Genomic DNA, 15595 nt, shown 5'->3' on the forward strand with positions numbered 1-15595 from the left:
CTTCCATCCACTGGTTCATTCCCAAAATGGCTGCAATGACCAGAGCTGCACAGATCCGAAGCCAGGAGCCAGGAGCTTCTTCTGGGTCTCCCGTGTGGGTGCAGGGGCCCAAGGACTTGGGCAGCTTCTACTGCTTTCCCAGGCCATACCAGAGAGCTCCACCATAGCACCACCCCTACATAAATAAATCTTTAAAAAAATAAACAAAAAACAAACCAAGTGTTAAGAATATTATACTACCATAGTTTTAACAATCTGTGACAACTTTAAAATTACTGCATATGGATGAAATGGTTATTTTCCATTCAATTATTTTTTATAGCCCTGTCTATATTCCCACTAAACTAAGGTCTTTTCACTTTCTATTGTTAAACTTATTTGGTGAAGTATTAAGCCTTTTTACTGTAATGTAAATTGAAAATATTATCTCAAAAACTAAAAAAAAAAAAAAAAGAATAAAGGGAAAAAGGAAGATGTTGAAAGGGAGGGAGGGAGAAAGCAAATATCATTATGCTCTTAGAATTGTATCTAGGGGCCGGCACTGTGGCGTAGCGGGTAAAAGCCACCGCCTGCAGTGCTGGCATCCCATATGGGCACCGGTTCGAGACTTAGCTGCTCCACTTCTGATCCAGCTCTCTGTTGTGGCCTGGAAAAGCATTAGAAAAGGTCCCAAATCCTTGGGCCCCTGCACCCACGTGGGAGACCCAGAGGAGGCTTCTGGCTCCTGGCTTCCGATAAGTACAGCTCTGGCCACTGTGGTCAACTGGGGAGTGAACCAGCAGATGGAAGGACCCCCTCCCCCCCGCCTCTCCTCTATGTAACTCTCAAGTAAATAAATAAATAAATCTTAAAAAAAGAATTGTATCTACGAATCACTGATTTTGTTAACTAAAGATTAAAGAATAAAAAATTATTAAAAAACTGTATGAATTTCAGACACCAAGTAAAGATAGTTTTATTGAGAACTTCAAAATTACTTTGAGAGGTATTTTGTGTTTTTTTAAATGATTCCAAACTTATTTAACATCTGAATCCTTATGTTTTAATGAATGGAGTTTTCTAAAAGGGGTCTTGTATTTCCAAGTCTTCCATAATTGAATAACTCTCATAACCATGGTTTTTCATATGTGTTGTTTTAGTCTCAGCTGCTTATCAATCACTGGAATTAAGGAGGTAATTGCTCCAGGAAGCGGTCAGTGTCACTTTAACAAAGGCAGGCAGTATGGCACAGGTGCTGGGACTCTCTAAGGCAGCTTCTGCTCGAGTTGACTCTTACATTCTGCTGTTCTAAAATCTCACCAGTCCTAAGGACTCATTTGTATTTCCGAGATGGCTGTTAAGACCTTAACTAGTGAGTCTGACTTCTCTTGTGCTACATCTGATTAACTGTCCTATTGTACCTTGAAATTGAAACATCTTAAAAAGAAAAAAAAAAAAAAAAACCAGTGCACCCTCTCACTTCATCTCACTAATTATCTCTCATTTGTCTCTCTCTCTCTGCTGTTAATAGTATAATTATCTCAGACACTTGGGCTCAAATCGTCTTATCTGAGACCCTCATATGTCTCTTCTTTAACCCACAGCATGCATTCAATGATGCTGTTAATTTCAAATCTACCATTTTATTTTCACTCTCATAGTTCGGACCTATCTTCTGCCACACCTAATCCTAGTGGGTTCAATTAGACAAACCTGTTCTTTAATATTATTTGAGCTGGCTTTTGTGGCTGAGCCCAGTTTTTTGTTCATGCTTTAATCAATTTTGTATTTGTTTTAATCCGCTTTGCATATTGCTGTTCAATTTTCCATTTGCAGGATACTTTTGTTTTGTCATTTATCTGTTGCAAAGTAGTAAATGCCTCCAAAACCAAGTCCAAATCTCAGTCTGGTGTTTAAGGCTGTCTGTGATCTGTGCATACAATCTTACTTGTCACTGCTTCCCTAAAAGAAAGTCTTGACCAGACTGCAGGTGTCACACCTTACCTTAATGCCTCTCTAGCTGTACTCTATGTTCCAGTTTTACTTCTGCATAACAAATATTTGTTCATTATTTGTTAGTTGATCAGTCTTGATTTCAACTGCAATGAAAGTACATTTCCTTTTCAATGAATTATGTCTTCTCTTTCAGTATAGTATTTTGGGATTGTTAATCAGTGTGTCTCCCTTCTCATACAAGAGGATCGAATGTGACCCTAATGAGATCAACCAGACACTACCTCCTGGGAAATGGAGTCTTGCACAGAAGGTGGACAAAGGGGAAGTGGTTGGAGCTCAGGTATCACTGGAGGTAGCCTTAGAGGCACTGAATATTTCTTGCTTCCTAGATCTCTGGAGTTATCTGTTCTCTTGACTTCTTGAATTTAGGTCTCTAGACTGTTTGCTGATCCTGCAAACCCTCCCGTATCTCTTCAGAAAATACTCATTTTGATTAGAGGGTGATTTGTGTTGCTTGTGATCAAATTCCAAATTGAGTTATCATTTATAAGCAGCAGCATAAACCCTTTCTGCACATGAGGTACTTCCCAAACAACCCAGCCCACAGTGGGCAAGTATCTATAGATTTAGTGTCTGCTCTGTTGTCTTGGAATATCTCAGGCAGTGAGTATGTTCTGAATATTAACTACAAATCCAGTTTTCTACGAACATACACTTCTTTTTTGAAAAAACAATCTGTTAAATCAGTACCTTTCCTTTTTAAGAATATAGCTTATTTTTACAAGACTAAAGGTTTCTCAAAGTGAGTGACTGTCACAAACATAAACATGCACAGAAAAGCACATCATACTGATTGACAAAGGCTGTGTTTACCAGCAAAGATGTTTTAGCTGAACAGACTATAACTACAATATTAGAAGTCCTTAGGATAACTGAATTAACCAATAAAAATACAGTAACTAGGAACACATAAAATAGAGTTTTAAAGAACTCTATCATATCCTAAATTACTAGCTCATTGAATGGTGTTAATGCCAAACTGATCAGTTTTTATGCTATTTTCTAGAAGTTGAATAGGGAATGAGTATGAAATCTCATATTTCAGTACATAGCACAACCATTTTCCTGAATTCACTTGAAAGTTTCCCAAGACTTCAATCAGGTTGTCCCTAAGAGCTGCCACTTGTGTTGTTCTGGAAAATTGACACCTATGACACTTGATAACTTAAGAACCACGCCAGCAGTAGATTCTTAAAATTCTCAACCCTATGGGGCCGGGGCCGTAGCTGTGGAGTAATGGTAAAGCCGCCACCTGCAGTGCTGGCATCTCATATGGTTGCTGGTTCAAGACCTGGCTGCTACACTTCCGATCCAGCTCTCTGCTATGGCCTAGAAAAGCAGTAGAAGACGGCCCAAGTTCTTGGACCCCTGCACCTATGTGGGAGACCCAGAAGAAGCTCCTGGCTCCTGGCTTCAGATCGGCACAGTTCCGGCCATTGGGGCCAATTGGGGAATGAACCAGCAGATGAAAGACCTCTCTCTCTCTCTCTCTCTGCCTCTCCTTCTCTCTATGTGTAACTCTGACTTTCAGATAAGTAAATCTTTAAAAAAAATTCTCAACTATACATCCAATTTTTTTTTTTTTTGACAGGCAGAGTGGACAGTGAGAGAGACAGAGAGAAAGGTCTTCTTTTGCCATTGGTTCACCCTCCAATGGCCGCCGTGGCTGGCGCACCGCGCTGATCCGAAGCCAGGAGCCAGGTGCTTCTCCTGGTCTCTCATGGGGTGCAGGGCCCAAGCACTTGGGCCATCCTCCACTGCACTCCTGGGCCACAGCAGAGAGCTGGCCTGGAAGAAGGGCAACCGGGACAGAATCCGGTGCCCCGACCGGGACTAGAACCCAGAGTGCCGGCGCCGCAAGGTGGCAGATTAGCCTGTTGAGCCATGGCACCGGCTTATTTATTCATTCATGCCTACATAAAAAATTAGAAATAAATAAGCTATCAATGCATCTTAAGAAACAAATTAAACCCAAAATTAGTATGAGAAAATAAATAAAATTAGAGAATAAACAAGATTGAAACAAAAAAACCCTAAAGATCAGTGAAATGAAGAGCTGTCTTTTAAAAAAAACAAAATTGATACACTACTGGCCCAACTAACCAAAAAAATACATAAATAAAAAAGGAGAAGACCCAAATCAAAACTAGAGATGAAAAGGGAAATATAACAGATACCACAGAAATAAAATGAATCATCAGGAATTACCATAAAGAGCTATATGTCAACAAACTGGGAAACCTAGAAATAATGGAAAGATTCCTAGACAGATAAAATCTACCAAAATTGAGTCATGAAGGCATAGAAAACCTAAACAGACCAATACCAAGACCGAAATGGAATCAGTAAGAAAACTCTCCCAATAAAGAAAATCTTGGGACAGGATGGCTTCACTGCTGAATTCTACCAGATATTTAAAGAAGAACTAATTCAAATTCTTCTCAAGCTATTCCAAACAATTGAAAGGGTAGGATCTTCCCACACTCCTTCTATGAAGCCTGAATCACCTTAATTCCTAAGTCAGAAAAAGATAACAGAGCAAGAAAACTATGGAGCAATATCCCTGAAGATCATAGATGCAGAAATCCTCAACAAAATATTAGCTAATTGAATCCCACAATACATCAGAAAGATCATTCACCAGGACCAAGTGGGATTAACCTCTGGTACATAGGGATGGTTCAACAATCACAAATCAATGTGATAGATCACGTTAACAAACTGAAGAACAAAAACCATATGGTTATATCAATAGATGCAGAAAAAGCATTTGATAAAATAAAACATCATTTCATGATGAAAACCTTAAGCAAATTGGGCATGGAAAGAACGTTCCTCAACATAACCAAGGCAAATTATGACAAACCCATGGTCAGCATGCTATTGAATGGGAAAAAGCTGGAAGTATTCCCACTAAGACCCAGAACCAAAGATGCCCACTCTCAACATTGTTATTTAATATAGTCCTGGTATTTTAACCAGAGCCATTAGGGAAGAAAATGGGTGCCGGCACTGTGGCAGAGCGGGTAAATGCCCTGGCCTGAAGTGCTGTCATCCCATATGGGCACTGGATCGAGACCTGGCTGCTCCACTTCTGATCCAGCTCTCTGCTATAGCCTGGAAAAGCAGTAGAAGATGGCCCAAGTCCTTAGGCCCTGCACCTGCATGGGAGACCAGGAAGAAGCTCCTGGCTCCTGACTTTGGATGGGTACAGCTCCGGCCATTGTGGCCATCTGAGGAGTAAACCATTGGATGGAAGACTTCTCTCTCTCTCTCTCTCTCTCTCTCTCTCTCTCTCTGCTTCTCCTCTGTGTGTTTCTGACTTTCAAGTAAATTTAATCTTTAAAAAAAAAAAAGAAAACAAAATCAAAGAGATACAAAATGTAAAGGAGGAAATCAAACTATCCCTATTTGCAAAATACATGATTCTATATATAAGTGATCTAAAAGACTCCACTGAGTGACTATTGGAACTCATAAAAGAATTTGGTTAAGTGGCAGGACAATAAAATCAGCACAGAAAAATCAATAGACTTTGTATAAACAGACAATATCATGGCTGAGGAAGAACTTTTAAGATCAGTCCGATTCACAATAGCTCCAAAAAGAATTAAATACCTTGGAATAAATTTAACCAAGGATGACAAAGATCTCTATGAAGAAAATTAAAAAAAAAAAAAACCTAAAGAAAGAAATAGAAGATGACATTAAAAAAATGGAAAAATCTTCCATGATCATGGATTGGAAGAATCAACATCATCAAAATATCCATTCTACCATAAGCAATTTATGGATTCAACACTATCCCAGTCAAAATACCAATGTCATTCTTTGCAGATCTAGAAAAAATAATGGTAAAATTCATATGCAAACAAAAGAGACCCAAATAGCTAAAGCTGGAGGCATCACAATATTTGATTTCAAGACATAATACAGGGCATTTATAATCAAAACAGCTTGGTAAGGCAGAAAAAGAGGCTTGCAGAACAATGGAACAGAATAGAAACTCCAGAAATCAATACATCCATCTACAACCAACTTTGACGAAAGAGCTAAAATGAATCCTTGGAGCATGGACAGTCTCTTTATCAAATAGTATTTGGGGGGCCAGTGCTGTGGCACAGCGGGTTAAAGCACTGGCCTGAAGCACCAGCATCCCATATGGGCATCAGTTCTAGTCCGGCTGCTCCTCTTCTGATCCAGCTCTCTGCTATGGCCTGGGAAAGCAGTAGAAGATGGCCCAAGTCCTTGGGTCCCTGCACCCACGTGTGAGACCTGGAAGAAGCTCTTGGCTTCTGGCTTCGGATCTGCGCAGCTCTGACCATTGCGGCCAATCTGGGGAGTGAACCAGTGGATGGAAGACCTCTCTGTCTCTACCTCTCTCTGTAACTTTGTTTTTCAAATAAATAAAATAAATCTTAAAAAAAATAGTATTTGGGATTCTGAATATCCACATGCAGAAGTATGAAACTAGACCCATACCTTACATCTTACACAAAAATCCACTCAAAATGGATCAAGGACCTAAATCTATGATGCTATACCATCAAATTGGAGGACCCTGGGAAACTGCAAGACACTAGCAAAGGCAAAGACTTCTTGGAAAAGACCTCAGAAGCACAAGCAATCAAAGCCAAAATTGACAAATGGGATTACATAAAATTGAGAAGCTTCTGCACTGCGAAACAAACATTCAGCAAAGAGGCAACCAACAGAACGAGAGAAAATATTTGCCAACCACACAACTCATAAAGGGTTAACACCCAGAATCTATAAAGAGCTCAAGAAATTGAACTACAGCAAAACAAACAATGCAGTTAAGAAATGGGCAAAGAATTTGAACAGATATTTTTCAAGAGAGAAAATTTAAAAAGCCAACAGATACTTGAGAAAATGCTCAGGATCACTAGCTATCAGGGAAATGTAAATCAGAATCACAAAGAGATTTCACCTCACTCCAGTTAGAATGGCTGACATACAGAAGTCAATCAATCAATGACAAAAGCTGGCAAGCATGTGGAGAAAAAGGTACCCTGGTCCACAGTTGGTGGGAATGTAAACTCATGCAGCCAGTGTGGAAGACAGTATGGAGATTCCTCTGAAACCTGAATATAGACCCATGATATGATCCAGCCATCCCACTGCTGGGAATTTACCCAAATCAAATCGGCATCTGAAAGTGTTATTTGTACCTGTTTATTCATTGCAGTACAATTCACAATAGTTAAGATATCAAATCAACCCAGATTTCCATCAACTGAAGACTGCATAAAGAAATTATGGTATATATACACTATGGAGTACTACTCAGCCATAAAAAATTGAAATCCTGCCTTTTGCAATAAGATGAACGCAATTGAAAACCATCATAGTTACATAAGCCAGTCCCCAAAAGACAGAAATTGTATGTTTTTCCTGATCTAGGGTAACTAATAGAGTACGTCAAATGTAATATATTGGTGTGAAATAGACATTTTGAGATTTGATGATTGTTTACAGCCCTTGTCTCTTCCTTTGAGGCACAGTTCTTTTTGTCTTTCTTTCTTCATATTATTTGTTGAACTCTTTTGCTTAGTGTAGGGTTAACTATAAAATCATGAAGTAAGCTGGAAATAGATCTTTGTAAAAATTAAGAATGGGAATGTGAGAAGGAGGAGGAGGTAGGTTGGAGTGTAGGTGGTACGAGGGGGTGGGATGTGTCATTGTGTTCCTAAAGCTGTATACATAAAATACCTAAAATGTGTATAACTTAATAAAGAAAAACAAAAAAGAACAAAATTTAGTTCAAGCACAAAATATTAATGAAACAATTTTAAAAAAGAAAAATATTAGCCAGGTTGTGAAAAAAGGGAGACTCTAATACACTGTTGGGGGAATGAAAATTTGTATATTCATTATGGACAACATTATGGAGATTCCTAAAAAGCTAAAATATATCTACCACATGACTCAGTTATCCCACTTCTGGGAATATATCCAATGGAAATGAAGTCAGCATATAAAAAAGATACCTGCATGCACTTCCATGTTTGCTGCAGCATTGTTAATAATGGCAAAGATGTTCAATCAATGGATTAACAAATAAATAAAACACTGCATAAATGCACAATGGAATATTGCTCAGCCATGGAAAGAGGAAATTCTGACAGAATGGATTAAAGTGGAGCTCACTATGCCAGATGCAAAAAGACAAAGACCACATGTTTTCCTATATATTTATGCAGCTATTTAAATATGCATACACATATTTTCACAGTATAAGTGTGGATACAATATTTGGGATATAGATACTCATAAGTGTTATCTTCACTGACTTATTCTCTGTATACAATACCATTTCTTCTCATTTTATGACTTTTGTCCTGAATTCCATATTCTTTGATATTAATATATCCATACCTGCTTTCTTTGTGTTTGTATTTCCCTGGTATACATTTAATTCTCAAGCTTTCCAAATCTTTTCTTTTGGATATGTCTCTTACATGGATCATGCATTTGGGTTTGCTGTGTGACCCATTCTGAAAACCATCTTCTGTTAATAGAGACTTAACTTTCTTAAAAATTATATATGTATTTTGGAGATGGAGAATTGTAGGAGAATTAATGTAAATACTACATTTGCATCAACAATAACAAAATCCAAGTAACTACCAAGCAACAGTTCTTTGAATCACTGGGATTCTGGCTGTTGTATCCATAGAGCAGAATGGATGTTGAAGCAATGAGTAGCATCAGGTCAGGCTGTTCTAAAAAGTGGTAGACAAAATAAAGAATAGAAAGTACCCACCTTCTTTTCCAGTCTGTCAATTAATTTCTGGAGTCTATTTATCTGGGTCATCCACTGGTTGTCTTCCTCCAGCAAGCCTAGGGGAAATCACAAGAGCAACATACTACGCTTCAGGCAGACGGGGAACGCTTGGTTATCTCAGTACTCCCCTTTGGCTCTGAAGGAGGAACACGGTGTCACTGGCTCGTCTACACATTTTAAAAAACGTGTTCACATGAATGCTTTCTAACGTATTGATTGCTATAGATCTTGACTCCCAGTGGGTTCAGTTTCACAGGCCTGCTTTTTTATGTTGCTGTCTATACTGGCCTTTGATGTTTAAGAAAACAGATCCTGTTGAGCCTCTTTCACCACCTCATAAGACAGTTGGTTTTATTTTGAAAATAAGAAAGCCTCAATCAATAATTCTAAACTTGTAGGACAGAGCCAGTGAAACCATATCCCTGATCACAGTAAGGTATAAATTGCTATAATCCAAAAGCATAAAGGAAAGACAGCTGGCATCTCCCTTCCCAGGCATTAACCTGAGTGTATACAGACTCCATAATCATGGCTCAGCAGTGAGAATGCAGGCTGGAGCCTGTTGAACAATATTCATGTATGTGGTATTTAAATATATGTGTATTTATGTAGTATATATTTATGTGTGACCATATACATGGATACACAGATACAGCATATGTGTGTGTGTGTGTTACATATGTAACTTTTATTTATGTATTTGGTACGAGGTTAAACATTAGGTAAGTTCTGCTGCTATTGTTACTATTGTTATTAATACTATTACATAAAGTTATAATGACACAAACATCCTGGCATCCTTGTATATCTTAACTGTAGCTTTCTCAAAATATTTTCATGGATGTTTGCTGAAGTAAAATTATTGAATATTTCTTGAAATGGGGACATGATTGAGTTCAAGACTATCATGTGCACTTTAGCTTTGAATGAATGAAGACTTAAATTATAAAGGGGCTATGCTCTACATTAGAATTCCCGGGGTGAAAAACTCTCAAAGCCCGCCAAATAAACTGATATAAAAATGACAAATTGGTTATCATAAAAAATAGGAGGGAGGAGGAGGAGAAGAAAGGGAGAAGGCAGGAGAAGGAAAGAGGCCACCTGAAGAAGACACAGCAACATGTAAATAGAAGTTTATGTTTACTTTTTAACGCATGGATTAGTTAACCTGTTTCTAATATAATTCATCCCCAAAAAAGATTTAAGATGACTGTCCCATTGAAGTTACCAGGAAGGCTGTTTTCTACTATCAGTTTCTAAATGGGTAAAATGGAAAGAATGTATTTTTTTCCTCAGGAGCCATCATTGTAATTTTTGAGTTCCATATGTGGCAGGTTGTACTGTTGTTCCATGTTTTTCACTCTCTTCCTGCGTGAATGTCTATGTATTTATCCTTCCTTTGGGCTATAGTTCTGCAGCATTCCTAAGATAATGGCTACGCTACCTTTCCTTCCCCATTGTTATTGAGTTTGGCATGTGACTCTTTTGGTCGATGGAAAGCTAGCAGACAAGACACACATGCGGTGTTTTAAAATATGCTTGCATAATTTGGCCTGGCCACTTGTGCTTCTGATGCTCAGCTGGAGAACAAAAATGCTCTGGTTGTCACTCATCCCAGGAGGCAACGTGCGTAGAGCTGAGCTTAACCTGCAGTCTGGAGTCAGGCCTGGCTGAGATAGCCCAAACCACACCAACCACAGGCTCACCAGAAAGGAAAACAAATATTTGCAGTTGTTACTACTGAGAGTTTGAGGCTGTTTAACAATAAAAATTCAGTCAGACTCCATATGCTCTTAAACAAATCACTTAGCTTTCTGGGCGTTGGTTTACCTTGGCTGTGAAATGGGAAACAGGAACTAACATCTGCCTTGTAAAAGTGTGATGATAAAATAAGGCTGCATCAAGAAAGCACTCTAAAATCTTCAGACATGGTATCAATCAGCAGATGGTTAGTACTTTTATTTTCTGAAATGTTAGATAAAGATTCACATATGCTAAACTGATGTGTTCAACTGTTATATCTGTATGTACTAGGGTACTTAAAAAAGTTCATGGAAAATGACATCAAAAATTTATTTTGGGTCAAAATGTTTGAAACCCATGGATACAAGGAAACCTTCAAAAAATTCATGGAAAATGCATATTACAAAGAAAATCATGCATGGATTTCAAAATTTACTGTGTCAAACTTTAATTCCACTTTCCATAGTTTTTGAAGTACCTCATATGGTTACAGGTTTAATAAAACTCATTCCAATATTTAGCAACATGAGCTTGCATATTTAAAATTTATTTTTTAATAATTAAAAATAACACATTTACATTTTAATGAGCTTCCAAGGATTTAGTTAAGGTTTAGCCCAATAAATCTTACCTACACTGCACACTCCAGCAATACCAGTATGGCTAATCCTATCACAGCAGGAAACAAGGATCCCTATCCTAAAATGAATTTAAGGTATGCTTAGGGAGGCTTGGAGAGCCAGCGTTTATTGCAGGAAGTCTAATGACCCCTTTGCTTCAGGATAATGAGGAGCTCTGTCAAGGTCAAGTCTTCTGGGTCTTAGCTGATGGAGTTACCCCTTCCCTCTTCCCTATCTGTGTGTGCTTCCCAGGCGCACCTTCTAGGATTCTGATGGAACAAACGGTTAGGATCACCCCACTTAATGCCCTGCATTTTCTCCACTTCAGCCTTCAATTTAATTGGTATAAGGTATAGAGTTTCATTTCTGTTCTTGTCTTAGCTGTTTGTTAACATTATCAATTGGAAAATGCAAATTGAATTGGCTTTGAGAAAGAAAAAACAAGGAAGGCTGCATTACCTGGACCACTGACATTAAACTGAGGGCTGTTCGGGGAGAAGCTGTTGTGTCTCTGGACTCGGCGGCTTGATCGTTTTCCAGGCCACTGGATTGACAGGACTTCTGGCTTGGTCGGCCCTTGCCTTGGACAACAGAGATTACATTTAGCCTCAACGTCAGTGCTTTAGTCTTTTGCCTCAAAGAACAGATCTTGAAACATCAGTCACAAAGGTTTTCTAGTGCAGTGAAGTGAAAATTTATGAAAATTACTGCTTACAAACATGCTCCAGAGGCCCAGGGTAATTTGGTTTTATAATTTGTAAACCTAAGGAAGAAGAGATTTGGGGCTTTCTTTATTCTTAAAGTTATGAGTAAAAATTCTATTAAACTTTTAAGAAAAGCTTCTCTTGTTGGCTAAACCATTGATGAAAAAATGTTTATGTATGTTAATGTCATATTTTGCTTAATTTTGACACCTATGGAGTTTAATTTTTTTAAAAAATTTAATTTTTGACAGATTCCATATGGCATGTAGATACAATTCTAAGAACATAATGAGGGACTGTGGCACAGTAGGTTAAACATCTACCTGTGGCACTGGCATCCCATATGCATACTGGTTCGAGACCCAGCAGCTCCACTTCTGATCAGCTCTCCACTGTGGCCTGGGAAAGCAGTAGAGTAGGCCCACGTGCTTGGGCCCGTGCACCTGCGTGGGAGACTCGGAAGAAGCTCCTGGCTTCTGTTCAGCCCAGCTCCAGCCATTGTGGCCATTTGGGGAGTGAACCAGTGAATGGAAGACCTTCCTCCTTCCCTCCCTCCCTCTCTCTGCCTCTGCCTCTCTGTAACTCTGCCTTTCAAATAAATTAATTTTACCAAAAAAGTTTAAAAAAATGAACATAATGATATTCCCTTCATCCCTACTTTAGTGTTTTTTGATCAAAACTATATATTCATTTTATTTCATTTCATTATATTTATTTTTAAACATTTTATGTGGCTCTTAGGATCAATGTTTTAATCTTTTGGGTTTTTTAAATATTTATTTATTTGAAAGGCAGAGCTAGAGAGAGGCAGAGACAGAGTCTTCCATCTGCTGGTTCACTCCCCAGATGGCTGCAAAGGCTGGATCTGTGCTGATCTGAAGCCAGGAGCCAGGAGCCAGGAGCCAGGAGCCAGGAGCCAGGAACCTCCTCCAGGTCTCCCACGTGGGTGCAGTGTCCCAAGGACTCAGGCCATCCTCCACTGCTTTCCCAGGCCACAGTAGAGAGCTGTATTGTAAGTGGAATGGCCAAGACTTGAACTGGTGCCCACATGGGATGCTGGCACTGCAGGTGGTGGCTTCACCAGCTATACCACAGCGCCGGCCCCTATATCTTAAAGTCAAACAATTCTACAAATCATATTTCACCAAGAGCTCCCTCCTGTCACTCACAGACCATACTCGCCGTACACAAAGGCAACACTGGTTAGCTGCTGTTGACCTTCATATATAACATGTTTAAATTGCTATTTCTTCATTTTTAAGTTTCAGGCTTTATCAATTCACTTAATAACATGAAAAGCTGAAGCCAATGATATAGACATAGAAATGTTGTAAGTAACTGCCAGGAAGGCTGCTTTTTAAAAGATGGATTCAGTTGGGATGGAAACCTTTTGTTTTTCCTTATTCTTTTTTTTTGCTGGTCCGAATCCAGACATAATAGTTGGAAAACCAATAACTATGTATGTTGGACCATGAGGTAAACTTGAGTCACGCACTTAAAATGCAAAAGGGACAGAAGGTCTATGACAAATTTGTAGAGATGTTATACTTGCCTTATGCTATCCTCACCAAATTTCTTTAGGAGGAGATAAAAAGTCACTATATATATATATATATATTTATATTTATATTTATTTTTTTGGACAGGCAGAGTGGACAGTGAGAGAGAGAGAGAGACAGGGAGAAAGGTCTTCCTTTGCTGTTGGTTCACCCTCCAATGGCCGCCACGGCTGGCACACCGTGCTGATCCAAAGCCAGGAACCAGGTGCTTTTCCTGGTCTCCCATGCGGGTGCAGGGCCCAAGAACCCGGGCCATCCTCCACTGCACTCCTGTGTTTAAGCCTCAGCATGTTTTTTTTTTTTTTTCTCTTTTACAGGCACCAAATTTAAAACTAATTTACAAGTCCAAAAACATTTTTTAATTATCAGCTAGGGAAGATTGCTTTAGCCTTTCTCCTGTGTTGGATTACCACCCTCCCGCTCCCAACTGGATTCTGTTTCTTAGTTGACTCCTTAGCTTTGATGGAAAATACTCCACAATTGCTCTGTAAGAACTAGGGTAGCAGGGGAGAGAAAAACCTTGGAACATTGCAAGTAGGAACACCTACTTTAATGGTGGTTTTATGGAGTAAATAATTCTAAATCACAAATCATTTTGAAAAAGTTACTCCATTGTCTCTGGGGGGCTAGAACACATCACTGAAACCTTACTGGTTTCTTGATCCTTTGCATATGACCTGATTTTTCTCTCTGGGAGATTTTGGACACTTTCATCTCCAGCATTCTAAAATTGCTTCATGGCCTTGGTGTTGCACTTTTACTGCTAATTTTAATGGGCTATTGGCCTGTCATGCTAGAAAATCATGCCCTTGTTCTGAGAATTTTGCTCAAATCATTGCTTTGATAATTTGTCTCTATTCTTCTCTTTCCAGAATTGCCATTTTACTGAAATCAGACCTCTCGGTCTAACCTTTTAGGTTATTTCTTATTTTTTATATCTTTCAGGAAACCTCATCACACTTATATGTCCAAGCCTTCCTCAGAGAATTTCACTTTTGTAATCATGTTTGCTATTACCAAGAACTCTTCTATAACAGCACACTGTCCTTAATTCATAGATGCAATATCTTCTCCTGGCTTTCTGAGGGTTTTGATTTTCTCTTGAAAGTTTTCTTCTGCTCTCTGGATTATTTCTGTTTATTCCAAGATTCCTTCTTGTGTTTGATTTGTTCTTTTGCTTCTCCCCATACATTTCAGAAGGAGGAAATGCAAAGCTGATGGAACTGTCAACTTAGCCTCTGCTGCAAAGTAGTGTGTGGAGTCATTTCTTGGAGAAGGGGGATGTGACATCAGTGCCTGTAGAATCTGTCCTTGCCTTTCAGTTCACAATTGATGGCTCTGATTGGTCTAAGAGTCAAAGGGATCACACAAACAAGACAAGTGTCTGCTAATACTAACTGATAGAATCAAAAAGGGAGAGAACAATCCAACATGGGAAGCGGGGTACACAGCAGACTCATAGAATGGCAGATGTCCTAAACAACACTCTGGCCTCAGAATCAGCCCTTAAGGCATGTGGATCTGGCTGAAAAGCCCAAGAGAGTATTGTAGGCATGGAAAGCCAAGATACCATGGAAAAGAAAAAAAAAAAAAAAAAAAAAGAAGACGACCTAAATGAAAGATCTCTGTGAGTGAGATCCCAGTGGAAAGAACGGGGCCATCAAAGAAGGAGGTACCTTTCTCTGAAGGGAGGAGAGAACTTCCACTTTGACTATGACCCTATCGGAATAAGATCAAAGTCGGCGAACTCTAAAGGCTTCCATAGCCTTGGCAACTCATGACTAGAGCCTAGGGAGATTACTGACGCCATGAACAAGAGTGTCAAATTGTTAAGTCAGCAACAGGAGTCACTGTGTACTTACATCCCATGTGGGATCTGTCCTTAATGTGTTGTCTAATGTGCAGTGATGCTATAACTAGTACTAAAGCAGTATTTTTACACTTTGTGTTTCTGTGTGGGTACAAACTGATGAAATCTTTACTTAGTATATACTGAATTGATCTTCTGTATATAAAGATAATTGGAAATGAAAAAAACAACCTGGTGTTAAATTGGAAATGGCATAGAAAATTAATTTTTAAAAAAATATTATGTAGGATCTCTGTCTTTAATGTGCTGTACACTGTTATTTAATGCTATAACTAGTACTCCAACAGTATTTTTTT

At 38.8% G+C, this 15595-nt stretch overlaps 1 protein-coding gene across 1 annotated transcript in view; it reads right to left on the reverse strand.

Annotated features, from left to right (window-relative positions):
* Window positions 1-15595, reverse strand: part of NECAB1 (N-terminal EF-hand calcium binding protein 1) — a 221807-nt gene that overhangs the window by 30702 nt on the left and 175510 nt on the right. The window contains exons 7-8 of the mRNA XM_062189509.1: window positions 11626-11747; window positions 8783-8859 (exon numbers count right to left, since the gene is read on the reverse strand). Coding sequence (XP_062045493.1) covers window positions 8783-8859; window positions 11626-11747 — 199 coding nt within the window. The remainder of the gene's footprint in view (window positions 1-8782; window positions 8860-11625; window positions 11748-15595) is intronic.

The sequence above is a fragment of the Lepus europaeus genome, chromosome 4, assembly GCF_033115175.1.
Source record: "Lepus europaeus isolate LE1 chromosome 4, mLepTim1.pri, whole genome shotgun sequence".
In the NCBI taxonomy this organism is placed as follows: domain Eukaryota; kingdom Metazoa; phylum Chordata; class Mammalia; order Lagomorpha; family Leporidae; genus Lepus; species Lepus europaeus.